Genomic DNA, 18,199 nt, shown 5'->3' on the forward strand with positions numbered 1-18,199 from the left:
CAAAAGTAGTGAATGTGGCCCCATCTTTAAAAAAGGGGCAAGGGTTGAGCCAACAAATTATAAATGTTGTGAGCCTTACCTCGATTGTGGAGAAAGTGTTGGAGACTTTGGTGAGGGGTAGCAAAAGGACAAGGACTGATTATAGAGAACCAGCATGGGTTCAGAGGGGGCAAGTTGTATTCACCAATTTGCTTGATTTTGTTTGAGGAGATCACAGATCTGTTGGATGGGGTGAGGCAGTGCAGGTTACCTTCCTGGATTTCAGAAAGGTAGTTGACACTACCTTATCTAACAGTCTCATTTACAAGGTGCATGCCTATTGAACAGATGGAACGTATTAGCCTGGAATGGAGTGTTTCTGGAAGGTAGACCACAAAGAAAATGGCGAGGTATCAGATTAGTTGGTAGTGGAGTTTTGCAGGGGCTTGTTGTTGGGATACTGTTTTTAATTTTTATAAATGGTTTGGAGGATAGAATATAGTCCAAGGTGTCTAAGTATCCAGATGAGACCAAGTTGGGTGCAGTAGCCAATGATGCTGAAATATGTGCCATAATCCAAAGAAATCTGGATAGGCTAGGTTAATGGACAAAGAGAAGGTATTTGGAGTTCAACACAGGTAAGTATAAGGTCATGAGAGGTAAAAGAAGCAAAAATGTGGAATATATATTAAATAGTTTTGAGGTAGTAGAGCAGGAAAAAGATCTGAGGTTTTACTGAGCAAGTCATTAAAGCTATTTTGAAATACTGCGGATGCTGGAAATCTGAAATAAAAACAGAAAATGCTGGAAATACTCAGCAAGTCAGGCAGCATCTGTGGAGAAAGAAACCGAGTTAAAGTTTCAGGTCGATGACCCTTCGTCAGAACTGGGAGAAGTTGAAGATGAAAGTTTTTAAGCAAGTTCAGAGCCAGGAAAAGTGGGGAGGGAGGGGAGGAAAGAACAAAAGGAAAGGTCTCTGATAGGGTGGAGGGCAGGAGTGATTAAATGACAAAAGGAATGATGGTGCAAGGCAAGGAGGGTGGTAATGGGACAAGTAAAGAAAGAAAAGATGGGTCGAGAGGAGCTGTAAATGGCAACATCAGAACCATTACCAGCACTTGCTGGCTGAAAAATTGGGAGCAGTGGTTATGATCTGAAGTTATTGAAATGCTTAATTGAAAGATGAGGTGCTGTTCCTTGAGCTTACGTCGAGCTTCATTGGAATTGTGTAAGAGGCCGAGGTCAGAGTGGGAGTGGGACGGGGAATTAAAATGGCAAGCGACCGGAAGGTCAGGGTCACGCTTGCAGACTGAGCGGAAGTGTTCAGCAAAGCGATCACCCAATCTGCGTTTGGTCTCTCCAATGTAGAGGAGACCGCATTGTGAGCAGCAAATACAGTATACTAAATTGAAGAAGTACAAGTAAATCGCTGTTTCACCTGGAAGGAGTGTTTGGGGCCCTGGATGGTGGGAAGCGAGGAGGTGAAAGGGTAGGTGTTTCATCTCCTGCGCTTGCCTGGAAAGGAGCCGTGGAGAGGAGAGCGGATGTTGGGGGTGATGGAAGATTGGACCAGGGTGTCGTGGAGGGAGTGGTCCCTTTAGAATGCTGAAAGGGGAAGGGAGGGGAAGATGTGTTTGGTGGTGGGATCGCGCTGGAGGTGGTGCAAATGGTGGAGGATGATGCGTTGAATGTGGACACTGGTGGGGTGGAAGGTGAGGATAAGGGGGACCCTATCATAGCTCTGGGAGGGAGGGGAAGGGGTGAGGGCAGAAGTGCGGGAAATAGGACGGACACGGTCGAGGGCCCTGTTAACTATCATGGAGGAGAATCCTCGGTTGAGGAAAAAGGAATACATATTGGAAGCACTGGTGTGGAAGGTGGCATCGTCAGAAGAGATGAGACGGAGAGACTGAGAAAAGGGAATAGAAGCTTTACAGGAAGCGGGGTGGGAGGAAGTATAACCAAGATAGCTGTGGGAGTCGGTGGGCTTATAATAGATATTGGTTGACAGCCTATCCTCAGAAATGGACATAGAGAAGTCGAGGAAGGGAAGAGTCAGAGATGGACCATGTGAAGGCGAGGGAAGGGTGGAAATTGGAAGCAAAGTTGATGAAATTTTCCAGTTCAGGAGGAGAGCAGGAAGCGGCATCAATACTGTCATCAAAGTACCAGAAAAAGAGGTGAGGGAGGGCACCCTGAGTAGGACAATGAAATGACCACTCCCTTGTGAACAAGAGGATCGCTATCCATTATCTCATCCTGGGTGAACCCATTGGCATCCTGTGTCTGCTGAAACTTGACTTACTGATTAGTGACTCCTTTCTTATCTTACCTCACCCACCTGAATGTTGCATGCAAATCATCAAGGCAGCATCGTGGTGCTCATCTCCAGGTCGCTTACTCCACCAGCTTCTTCTCCACATTTGAGCATGTCACCATCTACCATCTCTCCCAACTTACCTCATTGTTTACTACTTTTCCACACCCCCTCAATAATCCTCGCTCAGTCAGTCTCAGTAACTTTAACATACATCTCAATTCTCTCTACAAGCTCTTTTTTGAATCCTCCTGTCCTCACTGGATCTCACCTTGCACTCTCCCACCCAAATCTCCTGCCAGCGCCTAGAACTCATCATTATGCAAGACCTCAGTCACTTCCAAGACCATTTCTGATTGCTACCTCATTTCTCTTACACATCTCCCTGCCTTCCTCTAACCTCTTCGCTATCACCAACCTTGTTATTATCAGCACTTCTGGGGAAAAAAGAACTACATCCAACTCCTTCATAGGCACCCTCTCTAATTCTACTCCTCCGGCCTTCCACTTTAGGACGTTTCTGAAAGATCTGATAACGTGCTACATAAATACATGTCTAGCTTTCTAAATGCCTCTCTTGTTCTTTCCTATTTCTGTGTTGCTGTCTATGTTGTAAACTCTTTTGTCTCTTCGCTCTTTTCTCATTGTGGTGTGTCGAGCCCTGATCCTACCAATTACTGCCCAATTTAGGAGTTGTAATCAGGTGGCCTGGGGTTGAAAATGGACAGGAGTTCTTCCCTGACAGAATACCGTCCATTTTCTGATGAGCAGCACCAGCGGTGGTGGAAATACCAACATCAAACAGTAGGGTGCTTTATTTAAATATGTATTTGGGATTAAGGGATTCTGCACACCATTTCCCATTTGCTGCTGTGCAGGTCCAGCATAAATGATGTCCATGTGAAATGGGCATCTAGGGTTGGTAGACAGCATAAGTAAACTAGGGGTCATAAAACAAACCTAATAATATAAAGGCAAATTTACTTTAACCAAATCTTTAACTGTTTTGTTTTGCTCTTTCTTGGGCTCTCATGAGCCTTTGTACGGTTTGTTTTTAATTTTTTTTGTCCCAGCACTATTACTGACATCAGTGGGTTTCTCGATGGAAATATACTTATCGGACTTGTTTGAAAGTAGAGGAGAGCCTACAAGAGGGATCCAGGCATGTCAGGTTACACAAAAGATGTTCTGTGACCACTTCCTGGTAGCCACACACTTGCATCTATAGACATAACCTACTTTGGCACTTGAATAGTGCAGATGGAAGCTCCTCTTACTGAAGCAGAACTGATGGCACCACTAAGATATGTGAATGCCTGATTAACTATAATGTTAGATGCTTCCTCAGAAGCATGTCAATCACAGCTTTGTGCAGCACTGCATGAAAGAAGGCATGCCAAGGTGACGGATAGCCAGTCTATGTGATTGGCTGCACCTGCCAAGATCTCGCCAACCATTTCTGACACATTTACCTGACAGTGACCATAGGAACTGTCTTCTCAGGGTCTGGGTGAGCAGAGAGGCAGATGCAGACCTGTACCATCTGCTGCAAGGGCACCTTCAGCTACCATCCACCTTAAGGCTGGTACGTGGAGCTAGGAATACTCGAGAAGCTGGTGGTTAGGGAGTACTTCGGGTGGAAGCTGCGGGTTGTGAACATTCAAGGGAAGTCTAGAAAACTGGACCAATTTGAGGTGGTCAAGTCTGGTAGCACTCAGGAGACCTGAGCCACTTAAGGGCTGGGTTCTGATCGTATCTAGACTGGAGTCTTTGGAGTACTTGGGGGTTGGTGTCTCAGACTTGGGAGTAATTGAAAGGGAGTATTTAGGACTTCTCGGAGATGGGATGGGGGCTGGGAGCACTTCAGTAGGGTGAATTCTTATACCATTTGGAGGGACTGATTTCTGGAAGCACTTGGGATGTGATGTCTGGGGTTTGGAAGCACAAGTGACAGGTGTGGGGTCTTTGAAATGTTACGTTCATGGATGCATAATGGGGGTGGATGGAGATGCAAATTAGAGGCAGAAAGGACTTTATTTAAAACAAGATTTCAGCATTGTGAATATTTGCATTTTGTGAATAAGAATTTTTGGGGAGCTGGTGAAATAAAATTTGGTGTTTTTTGATTAGATGCTTTTTAGTGAATGTGAAATTTGAGATATCAATGTGCTTTTTGTGAAATTTGAGCCAACGAGCATGTTCTGCACTTTGCGGACAAATCAAAAGTCTTTCCATGGACCTGTTGTTCTATATGATGCAAAATACTTAATTACCAATTAAGCCAAGTCATAGGAACATAAGAACAGGAGTAGGCCAATTCAGCCCCTTAAGCCTGTTCTGCCATTCAATTAGATCATGGCTGATCGGTGTCTTAACCCCATTTACCCGCCGTGGTTCTGTAACCCTTAATACCATTGCTTAACAAAAATCTAGTTCTGAAATTTTCAATTGACCTAACCTCAACAGCTTTTTGGGGAAAGAGTTCCAGATTTCCACTACCCTTTTTGTGAAGAAGTACTTCCTAACATCACCCCTGAACGGCCTACTTCTACCAGACTCCCCCACCAGAGGAAATAGTTTCTGTAAACCTTGTCAAATCCTTTAATCATCTTAAACACCTCAACATAAAAGTCGCAACATAAATATTTATGTTGTTTGGTAGATATGTTAATAACCAACCTACACACCTTTCTATCACTTCAGATGAAGAAGAAGGCTGTCAAAACAATGACTAAAACAGAAAATGAGGAGGAAAAAATCCATGCCCCTGCATATAAAACAGTTATTCACATCTCTTCAAAAGACCAGCTCAACATTACAATGTCAAAATGTGGTTTGACCATGCTTAACAATTTAGCAACGGTAAGAAATCTGTTTTTAAAATTGAGCAGATCTCTCATAGTATTTTGCTCATGATAAGTTGGATGATGCACTGCTTTATAATGACAGGAGCTTTATGCCAAATGGAAAATGTTGTATTCTGTTGTTAAGGTGGGTTTGTGTTTAAGGTGGTGCATTCCTTTAAGGACTCAAAGTCGAAATGCTGTAAATAAGTACAAGCCTAAGATCAATTAAAGTTTAATTCCTGTGGTGAAGTGGTATCCTACTGACCCCACAAATTATGGCAGAGTCAGCACTTGGACACACTAGGCGCAACCCCGGCATAACTGCTCAGATTGTGTCTTGATGCATTTTGGTCCCTTGATCTTCAGGTAAACCTATTATTGATTAGAGGTCAGCAAATTGGATATTGGAGTGTAACTCACTGGTATGTTAGCCACTAGCCAAGAAAGCTTAGAATTAATTATGACTCTGCAAAGATCATCACTTAGTGCAATATGCATGACATTTTCTGAAAGCCTTTTTAAACAGAGACCGGAAACATTTTTTGTCTTTTGGGGTCAGGCAGATCAGTGTCTGTTGATGGACAACACTGACTATCTCGGGTTTGAGGCTTCCTTAGACAGACAGCTGGCACCAGTGACTCCTCACTAGCTGTGTAGGGAGCAGCATAGCTCAGCTTTAAAAAAAAAGGCAGTTGTTAGTTATTGACGAAACAGTGACTGTTCTATCGTGGAAGGGAAAGTAAGCAGGTTTCTTTGGGATCTAGTTGGCTCCAAATGACATGCCTGATGATGAAAGATTGGAACTGAGCTAACCATCTGGTAGATTTGTTATTGTTACCTGAGCTAGGCAGGTCCACACTGTTCTAGAGTACCATGGATGATTAATTTGAAGACCTGGCTCATTAATAGGAACTGAACACGTAATCTGTCACTGGGTACGGGGATTCTTCACACTCTGTTCCAAGTAACACTGCAAGCCCTTGCCCTAAATGATAGTTTGATCCTGATTGGATAAGCACTGGGAATCTTCAAAAAATTTGTATTGGGGTGTGGGCGATGCTAGCAAGGGCACATTTATTGCCCATCCCTTGTTGCCCTGAGGAGGTGGTAGTGGGCTACCTTCATGAGCTGCTGACATCCTGGTGGTGATGTTACTTCCACAATGGTGTTAGGTAGGGAATTCCAAAATATTGACCCAGCAGCAATTATGGACCCAAGGAATGGCGATTATATGTTCAAATCATAAAGGTGTATGATTTGAGAGGAACTTGGAAGTGATGGCATTCTCACGACATTACTCTTGTCCTTCTTGGTGGTAGAGAATGCAGGGAGGGAAACTGCTGTTGAAGTAACCTTGGTAAATTGCTGCAGTGCATCCTGTAGATTGTACTTACTGCTACCACAGTGCACCAATGGTGGAGGGAGTGGATATTGAGTCCAGTGGCAGGGCACCAACCAAGCGGACTGCTCTGTCTTGGTGTTGAGCTTCTTGAGTGTTGGATCTGCACCCATCCAGGTAGGTGGTGAATATTCCATCACACACCTGACTTGAGCCATGTAGATGATGAAGCTGTGAAGGGTCATGAGGTGAGCCACTCATCAGAATACCCAGCCTCTGTCCTGCTGTTGTAGCCATGGTGTTGATATGGCTAGTCCAGTTACATTTCTGGTCAGTGGTGACCCTTAAGATGTTGATTGTGGGGGCTTGGCGATGGTGATGCCATTGATGATCAAGGGGAGATGGTTGGGCTTTTTTTTTTAGATGGTCATTATCCATTATTAAGTGGTGCAAATGTTACCTGTTACATGTCAGCCCACGCCTGGATGTTATTCATATCCCGCTGTAAATTGGAATGGATTGCTTCATTATCGGAAGAGTCATCAATCGAGCTGAACACTATGGAGTCATCAACAAACAACTTCACTCCTGAACTTAGTATGGAGGGAAGTCTACTGATTAATTAACTGAAGATGGTTGGTCCAAGGACACTTCCTGAAACTGCAGAGATGTCCTGGAGTTGGCCTCCAACAATCACAACAATTTTCAATTGTGTTAGGTATCATGCCAAGATGGTTTTCCTTTGACCCCCACAGACCTCAGTTTTTCTAGGGCTTCTTGATGTCGTACTCAGTCGAATGCTACCTTGATGTCAAGGGCAGGTACTCTCGCTGATCATCTGGCATTCAGCACTTGTGCCCATGGCTGAATCAAAGTTGTGATGTGGTGTAGAGCCTTGTGGCTTTGGCCAAACCTGAACTGAGCATCGATAAACCGTTTATTGGTGAGTATGTGTCGCTTGGTGGCACTATTGATGACTCCTATCAGTTTACTGATTGGGAGGTGGCTGAAAGATGGTAATTGGCCTGGTTAGATTTATCCTAGTTTATTGTGTGGTTAGGACATACGTGGGCAATCTTCCACATTTTGGCTGAAGACACTTGCAAACACTTCAGACTTGTCTTTCGCACTTACGTGCTGGGTTCCACCATGTTGTAAGGATGAGGGTATGCATGGAACTTCCTCCTCCTGCTAGTTTCCAGGTTGTCCACCACTGTCCTCAGCTGGATGTGGTGGGTCTATAGAGATTTGCTCTAATTCATTATTTGTGAGACCACTTAGCTCTTTATATAGCCTGCTGCTTTTGGTGTTTAGCATACAGATGCCCCTTTTTAGTAGCTTCATGCGATTTGTATTCCATTCTAAGATATGCCTGAGGCTGCTCCTTGCATGCTCTTCTGAATTCCTCATTAAACCAGGGTTGGTCGTCTCATTTGATGGTGATTAAGGGGTAAGAGATGTTCTGGGCCATGAGATTACAGATTATGGTGGTATACAATTCTGCTGCTGCTGATAGTTCACAATGTTTCATGAACGCTCAGTTTTGGGCTGCTAGATTTGTCCTTGGTGTGTTGCACTTAGCACAGTGGTAAGGCCACACTACACAATGAAGGTGTCCTCATGGTAAAGCTGAGACTTTATCTTAACAAGGACTATGTGGTGGCTATTTCTACCATTGTTAGCGTGGGACAGATGTGTTTGTGATAGGTAGATTGATGAGGACAGGGTCAAGTAGACTACTTTCTTATATTGGTTCCCTCACCACCTGACGCAGACCTATTCTGGCAGCTGTGACTTTTAGAAATTAGCCTGTGGGGTACTATCGAGCTACTCCTGGTGGACACTGAAGTCCTTTACCCAGAGTACGTTCTCTGCCCTTGTTTCCCTCAGAGCTTCATCCAACATGGAGTACTGATTCATCAATATTTTTATAGTTTTGTAGATGGTCATCAGCAGGAGGTTTCCTTTATCTTGTTTGACCTCAAGCCATGAGACTTCATGGGGTCTGGAGTTGATGTTGAGGACTCCCACTTGACTGTATACTACTGTGCCCCACCTCTCAAGGGCCTATCCTGCGTTGGCACAGGACACACCCAGGGGGATGGTGTTAGACAAGTCTAGGATATTGGCTGATGGGTACAATTCTGAGAATATGACTCTGTCAGACTATTGCTTGACTAGTCGTGGACAGCTCTCTCAACTTGATATTAGCTACAGAATTAACTGGACTAAAATTGTCTTAGTTGTATCCTAATACAATGCCTGGGTTGTTGCCAATACCTCTGTCTGATTTTCTTCTTCTTCTTGAACTTTGTAATAATTGCTTACTAGTTGATGGCTTGCTTGTCCACTTCAGAGGGAATTAAGAGTCAACCATATAATTTGGGATTCACGTCGCATGTGGGCCAGATCGGTTATGGGTGTCAGGCTCCCTTCCCTGAAGGAACATAGGAAAAGGAGTAGGTCATTTAGCCCCTCAAGCTTGTTCCGCCATTCACTGAGATCATGGCTGATGTGTGACCTAACTCCATATACCCGCCTTAGCCCCATATCCCTTAATACCTTTGGTTAACAAAAATCTCTCAAACTCAGACTTAAAATTAACAATTGAGCTAGCATCAACTGCAGGGTGCAGAAGAGAGTTCCAAACTTCTGCCACCCTTTGCATGTAGAAGTGTTTCCGAACTACACTTCTGAAAGTCCTAGCTCTAATTTTTAGGCTACGTCCTCTAATCCCAGACTCCATAACCAGCAGAAACGGTTTCTCTCTAGCTACCCTTTCAGTTCCCCTTAGTATCTTGAAAACTTCGATCAAATCACCCATTAATCTTCTAAATTCCAGGGAATACAACCCTAGTTTATGTAATCTTTCCTTGTAATTTAACCCTTGGAGTCCAGGTATCATTCTAGTAAATCTACGCTGCACTCCCTCCAAGGCCAATATATCCTTCCTAAGGTGTGATGCTCAGAACTGGACACAGTACTCTAGGTGTGGTCTAACCAGGGCTTTGTATAGCTGTAGCATAACTTCTACCCCCTTGTATTCTAGTCCTCTAAATATAAAGGCCAGCATTCCATTAGCCTTTTTGATTATTTTCTGTACCTGTCCATGACATTTTAATCTATGTACATGGACCCCTAAGTCACTTTGAACCTCCACTGTTTCGAGCTTTTCACTATTCAGAAAGTACTCTGATCTATCCTTTTTAGGTCCAAAGTGGATGACCTCACACTTGCCTACATTGAAATCCATTTGCCACAGTTTTGCCTATTCACTTAATCTATAAATATCCCTCTCTAATTTTATGCTTCCATCTACACCGCTTACAATGTTGCCTATCTTTGTGTCATCGGCAAACATGGATATGTGGCTCTCTATCCCATCATCTAGGTCGTTAATAAATACATTGAATAGTTGAGGCCCCAACACAGATCCCTGTGGGACACCACTAGTCACATCCTGCCAATTTAAGTACCTGCCCATTATCCTACTCTCTGTCTCCTGCCCCTCAGCCAATTTCTTAACCAGGTCAATAATTTGCCTCAATTCCATAAGCTTCGACTTTAGCTAACAGTCTCTTATGAAGGACTTTATTAAATGCCTTCTGGAAGTCCATATAAACAACATCCATAGACATTCCCCTGTTCGCTACTTTAGCCATCTCTTCAAAAAAAATTCATTCAGGTTCATCAGGTGTGACCTACCCTTTACAAATCCATGCTGGCTCTCTCTGATCAGCTGAAAATTTTCTAGGTGTTCAGTCACTCAATCCTTAATTATAGACTGTAGTAATTTCCCGACAACAGATGTTAGGCTAACTGGTCTACAATTCCCTGGTTTCCCCCTCTCAGCTTTCTTAAATAACGGAATGACAAGTGCAATTTTCCAATCTAAAGGAACAGTTCCTGATTTAAGAGAACTTTGGAAGATTATAGTTAGGGCATCTGCAATGTTCTCACCTACTTCATTTAGAACCCTGGGATGGAAACCATCTGGTCCTGGGGATTTGACACTGGTGCCATTATTTTCTTCATTACTGTTAATTTGCTTACCAGCATTGTGCTGTAAAGCTGAGCAGCATTGGCCTGTTCAACTTGAGCGGTGCCCCTGAGCACAATTTGTGGCCCTTAACCTTTGGCTCTTGCCGAGCTGAACCTAAGCTCTCTGGATTCAGGCAAGTGGGCTATGTCTCTCCATATTGATCAAACAAAAACTCCAGCTGTGCAAATTTCTCAGCGGCTTGGTTTTGAGAATTTTAAGCATGGTGATGGGTTTCATATGTCAGACACCAAACTGACCCAAAAAAGCAGAAACATCAGTGTTGAAAACTGTTGAATTATTTAACTATTTTGTTTTGTAAGTGATAACCTTTTTTGGAATCTGTAATATTTTGTGGATTGTTGTTTGCATATGTCTGGATAATATGAATATTGATGGGGAGAAGGTAGCCTCTAGTGATGTGATATAGAATTTACAGCACAGAAACCTCATTGAAGGATTTACACATTATCATGTGGTCACTTTATAAAATGATCATTTGCAGGTAAAGAAAATAAAGAAATTCCATAATATATTTGCATGTTTTGAAACTAAATTTAAGATTATACATATTTGATCTTATTAATAATTAGAAGTCAGTTTTCTGATAATTGCAGTTTGGTAGATTTATTCATAAGTTAAATTCAGTTTTGTGGTAGTGGCATGACTTAAGAGACTACTAAAGAAGTAGTCAGTCCCTGAAGTTGGCTTAATTCTTCAGCTGACATCCTCCAGCACTAAGCCACATTCATTGGAGGGAAAAATCACATAAGGGGAGGACTTCCCTTTTGGACATTTTATGATGTCCTCACAAAACCTTTCCACTCCTGTGTGGTATATAGGGTGAGCCCTATCCTGGAGCATTACTTCATTTTTACCAGCCTGGTGAACTGTTTGCTCTATTGCAAGTATTTCACCCATTTTCCATAACAAAGTTTATTTCCTCCTCACTATCAGCCACACGGCCAATTTTTGTATCATTTGTAAACTTCTTGATCTCGCCCCACACATTCTAGTCCAAATCATTAATATATACCACAAAAAGCAAGGGACCTAGTACTGAGGAGCTAACAAGGAGGGTTGATGAGGATAACACATTTGATGTAGTGTACGTGGATTTTAGCAAGGCTTTTGACAAGGTCCCACATGGCAGACTGGTCAAAAAAGTAAAAGCCCATGGGATTCAAGGGAAAGTGGCTAGTTGGATCCAAAATTGGCTCAGTGGCAGGAAGAAAAGGGTAATGGTTGATGAGTGTTTTTGCAACTGAAAAGCTGTTTCCAGTGGGGTGCTTCAAGGCTCAGTACTAGGTCCCTTGCTTTTTGTGGTATATATTAATGATTTGGACTTGAATGTGGGGAGGCTTGATCAAGAAGTTTGCAGATGATACAAAAATTGGCCATGTGGTTGATAATGAGGAGGAAAGCTGTAGACTGCAGGAAGATATGGGGTTATGGGGAGCGGGCAGGAAATTGGACATGAAGCTGAGTTCGGATCGGTCAATGCCCTGTGGGTGGCGGAGAGGGCCCAGGGGCTATGTGGCCGGGTCCTGCTCCGACTTCTTGTGTTCTTTAGATTTGTGGTTGGGATCAGATCAGCCATGATCTTATTGAATGGCGGAGCAGGCTCGAGGGGCCGATTGGCCTACTCCTGCTCTAATTTCTTATGTTCTTATGTTCTTATATCAATGGACTGGTCTGGTGGGCAGAAAAGTGGCAAATGGAATTCAATCCAGAGAAGTGTGAGGTAATGCATTTGGGGAGGGCAAACAAGGCAAGGGAGTACACAATAAATGGGAGGATACTGAGCGGTGTAGAGGAACAGAGGGATGTTGGAGTGCACGTCCACAGATCCCTGAAAGTAGGACGACAGGTAGATAAGGTGGTTAAAAAGGCCTACGGGATACCTTCCTTTATTAGCCAAGGCATAGAATATAAGAGCAGGGTGGTTATGCTAGAAGTGTATAAAACAGCTTGAATACTGTGTACAGTTCTGGTTGTCATATTGCAAGTAAGATGTGACTGCACTAGAGAGGGTACAGAGGAAATTTACGAGGATGTTGCCAGGGCTGGGGAATTTTAGCTATAATAAAAGATTGGATAGGCTGAGATTGTTTTCTTTGGATCAAAGGAGGCTGAGGGGAGATTTAATTGAGGTATATAAAATTCTGACTCTACAAGATAGAGTGGATAAGGAGGACTATTTAACTTAGCAGAGCGGTCAGTGACCAGGGGCATAGATTTAAAGTAATTGGTAGAAGGGTTAGAGGGGAGATGAGAAAAAATCTTTTCACCCAGAGGTTGGTGGGGGCCTGGAACTCACTGCCTGAAAGGGTGGTAGAGGCAGGAACTCTCAACTCATTTAAAAAGTACTTGGATGTGCACTTGAAGTGCCACAACCTACAGGGCTATGGACCAAGTGCTGGAAAGTGGTATTAAGCTGGATAGCTCTTATTCGGCCAGCACCCACGATGGGCCGAATGGCCTCCTACTGTGCCGTAACTTTCTATGATTCAGTACAAGCAGCACCAAACCTTCAGATAAGCCACCTTTGTACATAATTATTCAGAATTCTTCAAAATTCATCAATATTTTTATAATTTTGTCCAAAGGTGACATCATCTTTATTAATGAAATTGGCCTTTACCAGTATTGGTTTCAGGCACTGCATAAAGGGCCTTATGCCTTAATTGTAGTTGATAGCCACCATTGTTTTTGTAATCAACAGCCGCTTGTAACTTCAACCTGCACTTTAAAGCTCGTACCAAGTGGGACTGGTTCCAAAGGCTGCAGGATGTCCTAAATGAAAGCACCAGGGAGTAATCTCTGCCAGTGCAGACTGGTGCCATTATGTCCCTTTGTGATATTTCCCAGCTAATGTGATCTGATGCTCGAGCACTCCAGCAGTGTGTGGACAATGGTCCTTGGTAAACTAAAAAAGACCCTAGAAGATAGGCAATATATCTTGTGAATTTTTTAACTGGTAAAAGATTGGGAAATATTGATGTTCAGAGGGCCCTGGGTGTTCTTGTACATGAGTCACTGAAAGCTAACATGCAGGTGCAGCAAGCAATTAGGAAGGCAAATGGTATGTTGGCCATTATTACAAGAGGATTTGAGTTCAGGAGTAAGGATGTCTTACTGAAATTATATAGGGCCTTGGTGAGACTGCATCTGGAGTATTGTGTACAATTTTGGTCTCCTTACCTAAGAAAGGATATACTTGCCATAGAGGTAGTGCAACAAAGGTTCAGCCGACTGATTCCTGGGATGGCGGGATTGTCGTATGAGGAGAGATTGAGTCGACTAGGCCTGTATTCTAGAGTTTAGAAGAATGAGAGGTAATCTCATTGAAACATACAAAATTCTTACAGGGCTTGACAGGGTAGATGCAGGGAGGATGTTTCCCCTGGCTGGGGAATCTGGAACCAGGGGTCACAGTCTCAGAACAAAGGGTAGGCCATTTAGGACTGAGATGAGGAGACATTTCTTCACTCAGAGGGTGGTGAATCTTTGGAAATCTCTACCCCAGAGGGCTGTGGAACTTCAGTCATTGATTACATTCAAAACAGAGATCGATAGATTTCTATATATTAAAGGCATCAAGGGATATGGGGATGGTGCAGGAAAATGGCGTTGAGGTTGATGATCAGCCATGATTTTGTTGAATGGCGGAGCAGGCTCGAGGGGTCGGATGGCCTACTCCTGCTCCTATTTCTTATGTTCTTAAAATATGTCAGTTATTACTGTTTCTCTCTTCAAAAAAAAAGTATTACAGAAAGAGAAAGAAAACAAACTAGATGTCTGCACTTTTTAACAGTATATGCAAAAGAATACATTACAGGATTTTTTTATGTATGAAAAGCGTCCTCATATATTTAGGAATTGGACACATTGCACAGATGCTGAATTATATCTTGCATTTAACTTTCTAGGCATTTGCTGAAGCTGCTGGTCAAACTAGTGACATTTTTCAGAAAGATCAAGCACCTTTTGCAATCAAGAATTCCCTTGGACTTGCTGCTACAATTTCTCCTAGTGATTCGTTTATCGTCATTGACAAAAATTCTAAAAAATTGACTTATGAACTAAAAGATGGAGAGTTTCTCAATATGGATTACCAACGAACTAAGAATGGAAAGGAGCAGCTGTCAAACCTGACTGATACGAATAGCAAATTGTTTTATATTTCACTGAGTAAGTGCATTATTTTTCTGTAAAGAAACTATCAAGGGGGTAATTGCAAGGTAAATGCAAGTTCATTATTTCTTTAATTGTGAAATGACTACCTTTGTGACGTGCTTTGCTTTAATTGAAGATTGTTGTCTCGAAAATGTTGGAACTGTTTGATATACCTATAAAATGTAATTTGTATTTAGTAGTGTTAACATCAAAATTGAGGCAAGAAAGCAACTTGAGCTGAAAAAAAGCTTCACAATAATATAACCAGAATCACTTTCCAATCTACCCTCCAATTTAGTTTCCATTAAAATGAAAATAGATGTCTAATTATAAACATTCTAAGTACTTACCTAATGTGTAGTATAAAAGAACATGCGATTATGAGTTGTGGAATATGATCTAAATCTCATTTGTGAATCATGTAAAAGAATCTCTCCAAGCATTTTACAAAGGGGATAAGTGGACGCTCAATGGGAAAAGAGAAATTAAGGGAGAAAACAAAGTGACAAACAGGGAGAGAGATTAAGATTTTTAAAGGTATTGATTGAGATAGTCAGGCAAATTGGTTTTGGATAGGGTTCCAAAGAGCAAAGAAGGTGAGTGACTAAAATGTCAGCCTCCAATGAGGGAGCAGATAATAAGCAAAAACCCAAAGTCTAAGGAAAGGAGGGTGTAGACTGTGGGTGGAGAAGATAACTCATAGGGTGGTGTGAGGCCTTGGAGGAATTTAAAAGAGATGAGGATCTTGAAACTAATTCAACAGGAACTAGTGCAGCTCAACATGGACATAGGGTGTTGCATGTGCAGAACTTCATGCAAGGGAGAATTTGGTTCTTGAACAACCTTATCACTCATGAGGTAGCATATCAGCCCATTCATAGGGTATAAATTGTATCTCTGTTCCTCATCCTGTATGCTTTGTATAAACACTGATTGCTGATGGATTTGAATATCTGACAACTCAAATATCCTTTCAAATAGTAAACAAAGCTATTATTTTCAAAAATATGTAATTCTTTATTCAGTGATTTCCATGTACTAACGAATCGTCCAAGTCACATGATCTTTCCAGTGGTTTATATAATCTCATCCTTGAGCAATGTTGTATCCAAGAACTGTTCCTGAAAGAAAATTATGTCAGATGTTCAATCAAGACGAAATTCCAAATGTAGAGAAAACAGACAAATTAACATTTCAGGTATCATTATAAACAGAACTTCACCAATTCTGATGAAGGGTTATACCTGAAACATTAACTTATCTTTTCTATCCTCAGATGATGACTGACCCATTGAATATTTCCAGCATTTTCAGATTTTTTTTTTCCCCCGTTTTCCGGTATTTGCAAGTTTTATGCTTTTTACTGAAGTTCCAGTTGTGTGTGGTTTTAAAAAAAAAAAAAAAAATTTTCATTGGAGCACATTTCCTGACATGGAAGGGTGTATCTTCCCTGCCAGACCGATTTATCAACATTCAAGCGTAATTGTTTGCAATCCAGATGGGGTTCAATATATGAATGCAGCATTACCTCACTCTCCTAGACCTGATGCTATTAGCCATCTCTATGGTGATATGTGCTTATTTGTTCATGTAGCCCTTACAAAGGAATTTTCTTGTGTATTGGTGTGCTCTTCATTCTCCACTGCCCTTAGAAATAGTTATAAGCTGTAATATACTCATCACCATCCACCGGTACATGGCATTAATGTGTTGGATGGACTGTGGCTTCTGCCCCTATCACTATCACTGATGGTGACTTGAGCTTCCATTGTGGGATGCTTGCTTCATAGGACACTGGCAAAGTGAGTATGGGATTCTCCCTATGACTTACGGGATGTAAACAAACACAAATTCTGAGCAATTTGGCTCATGGTGAGTCACCTTGAGGATTTCCTACACAGTACCTTGAAGGTATAGACTGCCAACACAACTGGAGTTGACTATATCAGTAAGTAAAGTAGGACATGTTCCATTGTCTCAATACCATACAGAAATGGCACTGGTGAAAACTGAATCCATTGGATCTGTTAGTCTACCACGTAGTAGGAGCTCAGAACAAGATGATGAATACCCTCAACAGGGGTGAATTACAGCTTGTATAGAAGCTGAATTCCTAGATGACCCATTCTACCTTTGACAAATGAGATTACCTAGAGATGGATTTTATGATTGTGGTTTAGGTTTTGAGATGTCAGAGCCACAGTCCTAGATATATTTCCTTTATTTCCCCATCTAATACAGATCATTCACAAAATTAAAGTTGTGCAAATAATAGTTATTCTTGTGACCCTATATGGACCAAGGAACCTCTGGATCGAGAATTCTCTGACCCTTTGCATTAATCAGTCCTTCAAGATCTCTTATCAGGAAGAACTGATTCAGATGAACATTCATGCCAGGCACAGAAGCCCTCAGTTTCTTACCAACAACTTAAATTTTGAAAGAGCTTGCTTAGAACACCTAGAGATTCAACAGTGTTACAACATTGATAGTTTCAGGAAAATCTGAAACTGGAAAATATGCAGCAAGGAATGTCTGCAAGTTTCTTGCAAATCCATGTTGCTGCTTCAGCATGGCTGTGCTCCAACTTCTGTATGCAAAGTTTAATACATTATCCGTATAGACCCCTTAAGAGAGCATTTGCAGTTTTAACTCTTTTAAAAGGGACTGTTGGGTGGCATGTAACCAAAGTTATACTGTTGTATTAAAACTTCAGGAAATGTGCACTTCATTCGGTTGCTTTTTAAACAAATCCGTAAAGTCTGCAGTCAGAGCTCTTTTAAAAGACACATCTTAAAAGGATAATGTCCTTGCGCATTCCACTTTCTCCCTATCCTATCTTACATGACAACTGGTGTATGTAGTTTAGTACAGTTTGAAGAATATGGAAAACACTACTGAGGTAGATAATCTGTTTTTAGGCTTACAAGAAAAATATATAAAATTACCATGTTTGTGAAACAAATATTGTGAAAAATAGCTTGCACAAAAGACAACAAATGTATATTTTGGAAACTACTGAATAAAATATATTTAAGTGTGTATAGTTTTTAATTTTATATATAATGTCAACATTTTTCTGCTGTGAGGCTTTTGTAATCAATGCTAATTTGTTATCTGGGGGCTAATACAGCATTGAATATATTCAAACAGGAAATGAGTAATATGTATCAGCGGAATACCTAATGTCATTGTTGTTCAGTAAACCATTTTGCCTTTGTTACATTTCATTACATGCAGCTCCTCGGGGCCACACTCCTGCAGACAAAATTCCACTAACTAAGTTAGGCCGTCGCCTGTACAGTATTACACATGAGGAATCAACTGTTGAGCGATCCATTGTATGTCAAATTGATGCAGTGCAAGGAAGCAAGAGAATAACGATCCGTTCCCCTGTTCAGGTATACTGTTCACATTAACCGCTGTAATTCTTTAGAGTGATATGGTTGTCATTAAATATCTTAATGCATGATTTGTTTTTTTATTTGTTCTGCTTCATA

General features: G+C 41.7%; 1 protein-coding gene across 5 annotated transcripts in view; it reads left to right on the forward strand.

The window, feature by feature from the left end:
- The window catches only part of vps13a (vacuolar protein sorting 13 homolog A), a 366,579-nt gene that overhangs the window by 217,765 nt on the left and 130,615 nt on the right, over window positions 1–18,199 (forward strand). For all 5 annotated transcript variants that reach the window (XM_067983108.1, XM_067983109.1, XM_067983112.1 and 2 more), the window contains exons 43-45: window positions 5,000–5,158; window positions 14,453–14,714; window positions 17,940–18,100. In XM_067983108.1, coding sequence (XP_067839209.1) covers window positions 5,000–5,158; window positions 14,453–14,714; window positions 17,940–18,100 — 582 coding nt within the window. The remainder of the gene's footprint in view (window positions 1–4,999; window positions 5,159–14,452; window positions 14,715–17,939; window positions 18,101–18,199) is intronic.

Source organism: Heptranchias perlo, chromosome 4 (assembly GCF_035084215.1).
Source record: "Heptranchias perlo isolate sHepPer1 chromosome 4, sHepPer1.hap1, whole genome shotgun sequence".
NCBI lineage: Eukaryota > Metazoa > Chordata > Chondrichthyes > Hexanchiformes > Hexanchidae > Heptranchias > Heptranchias perlo.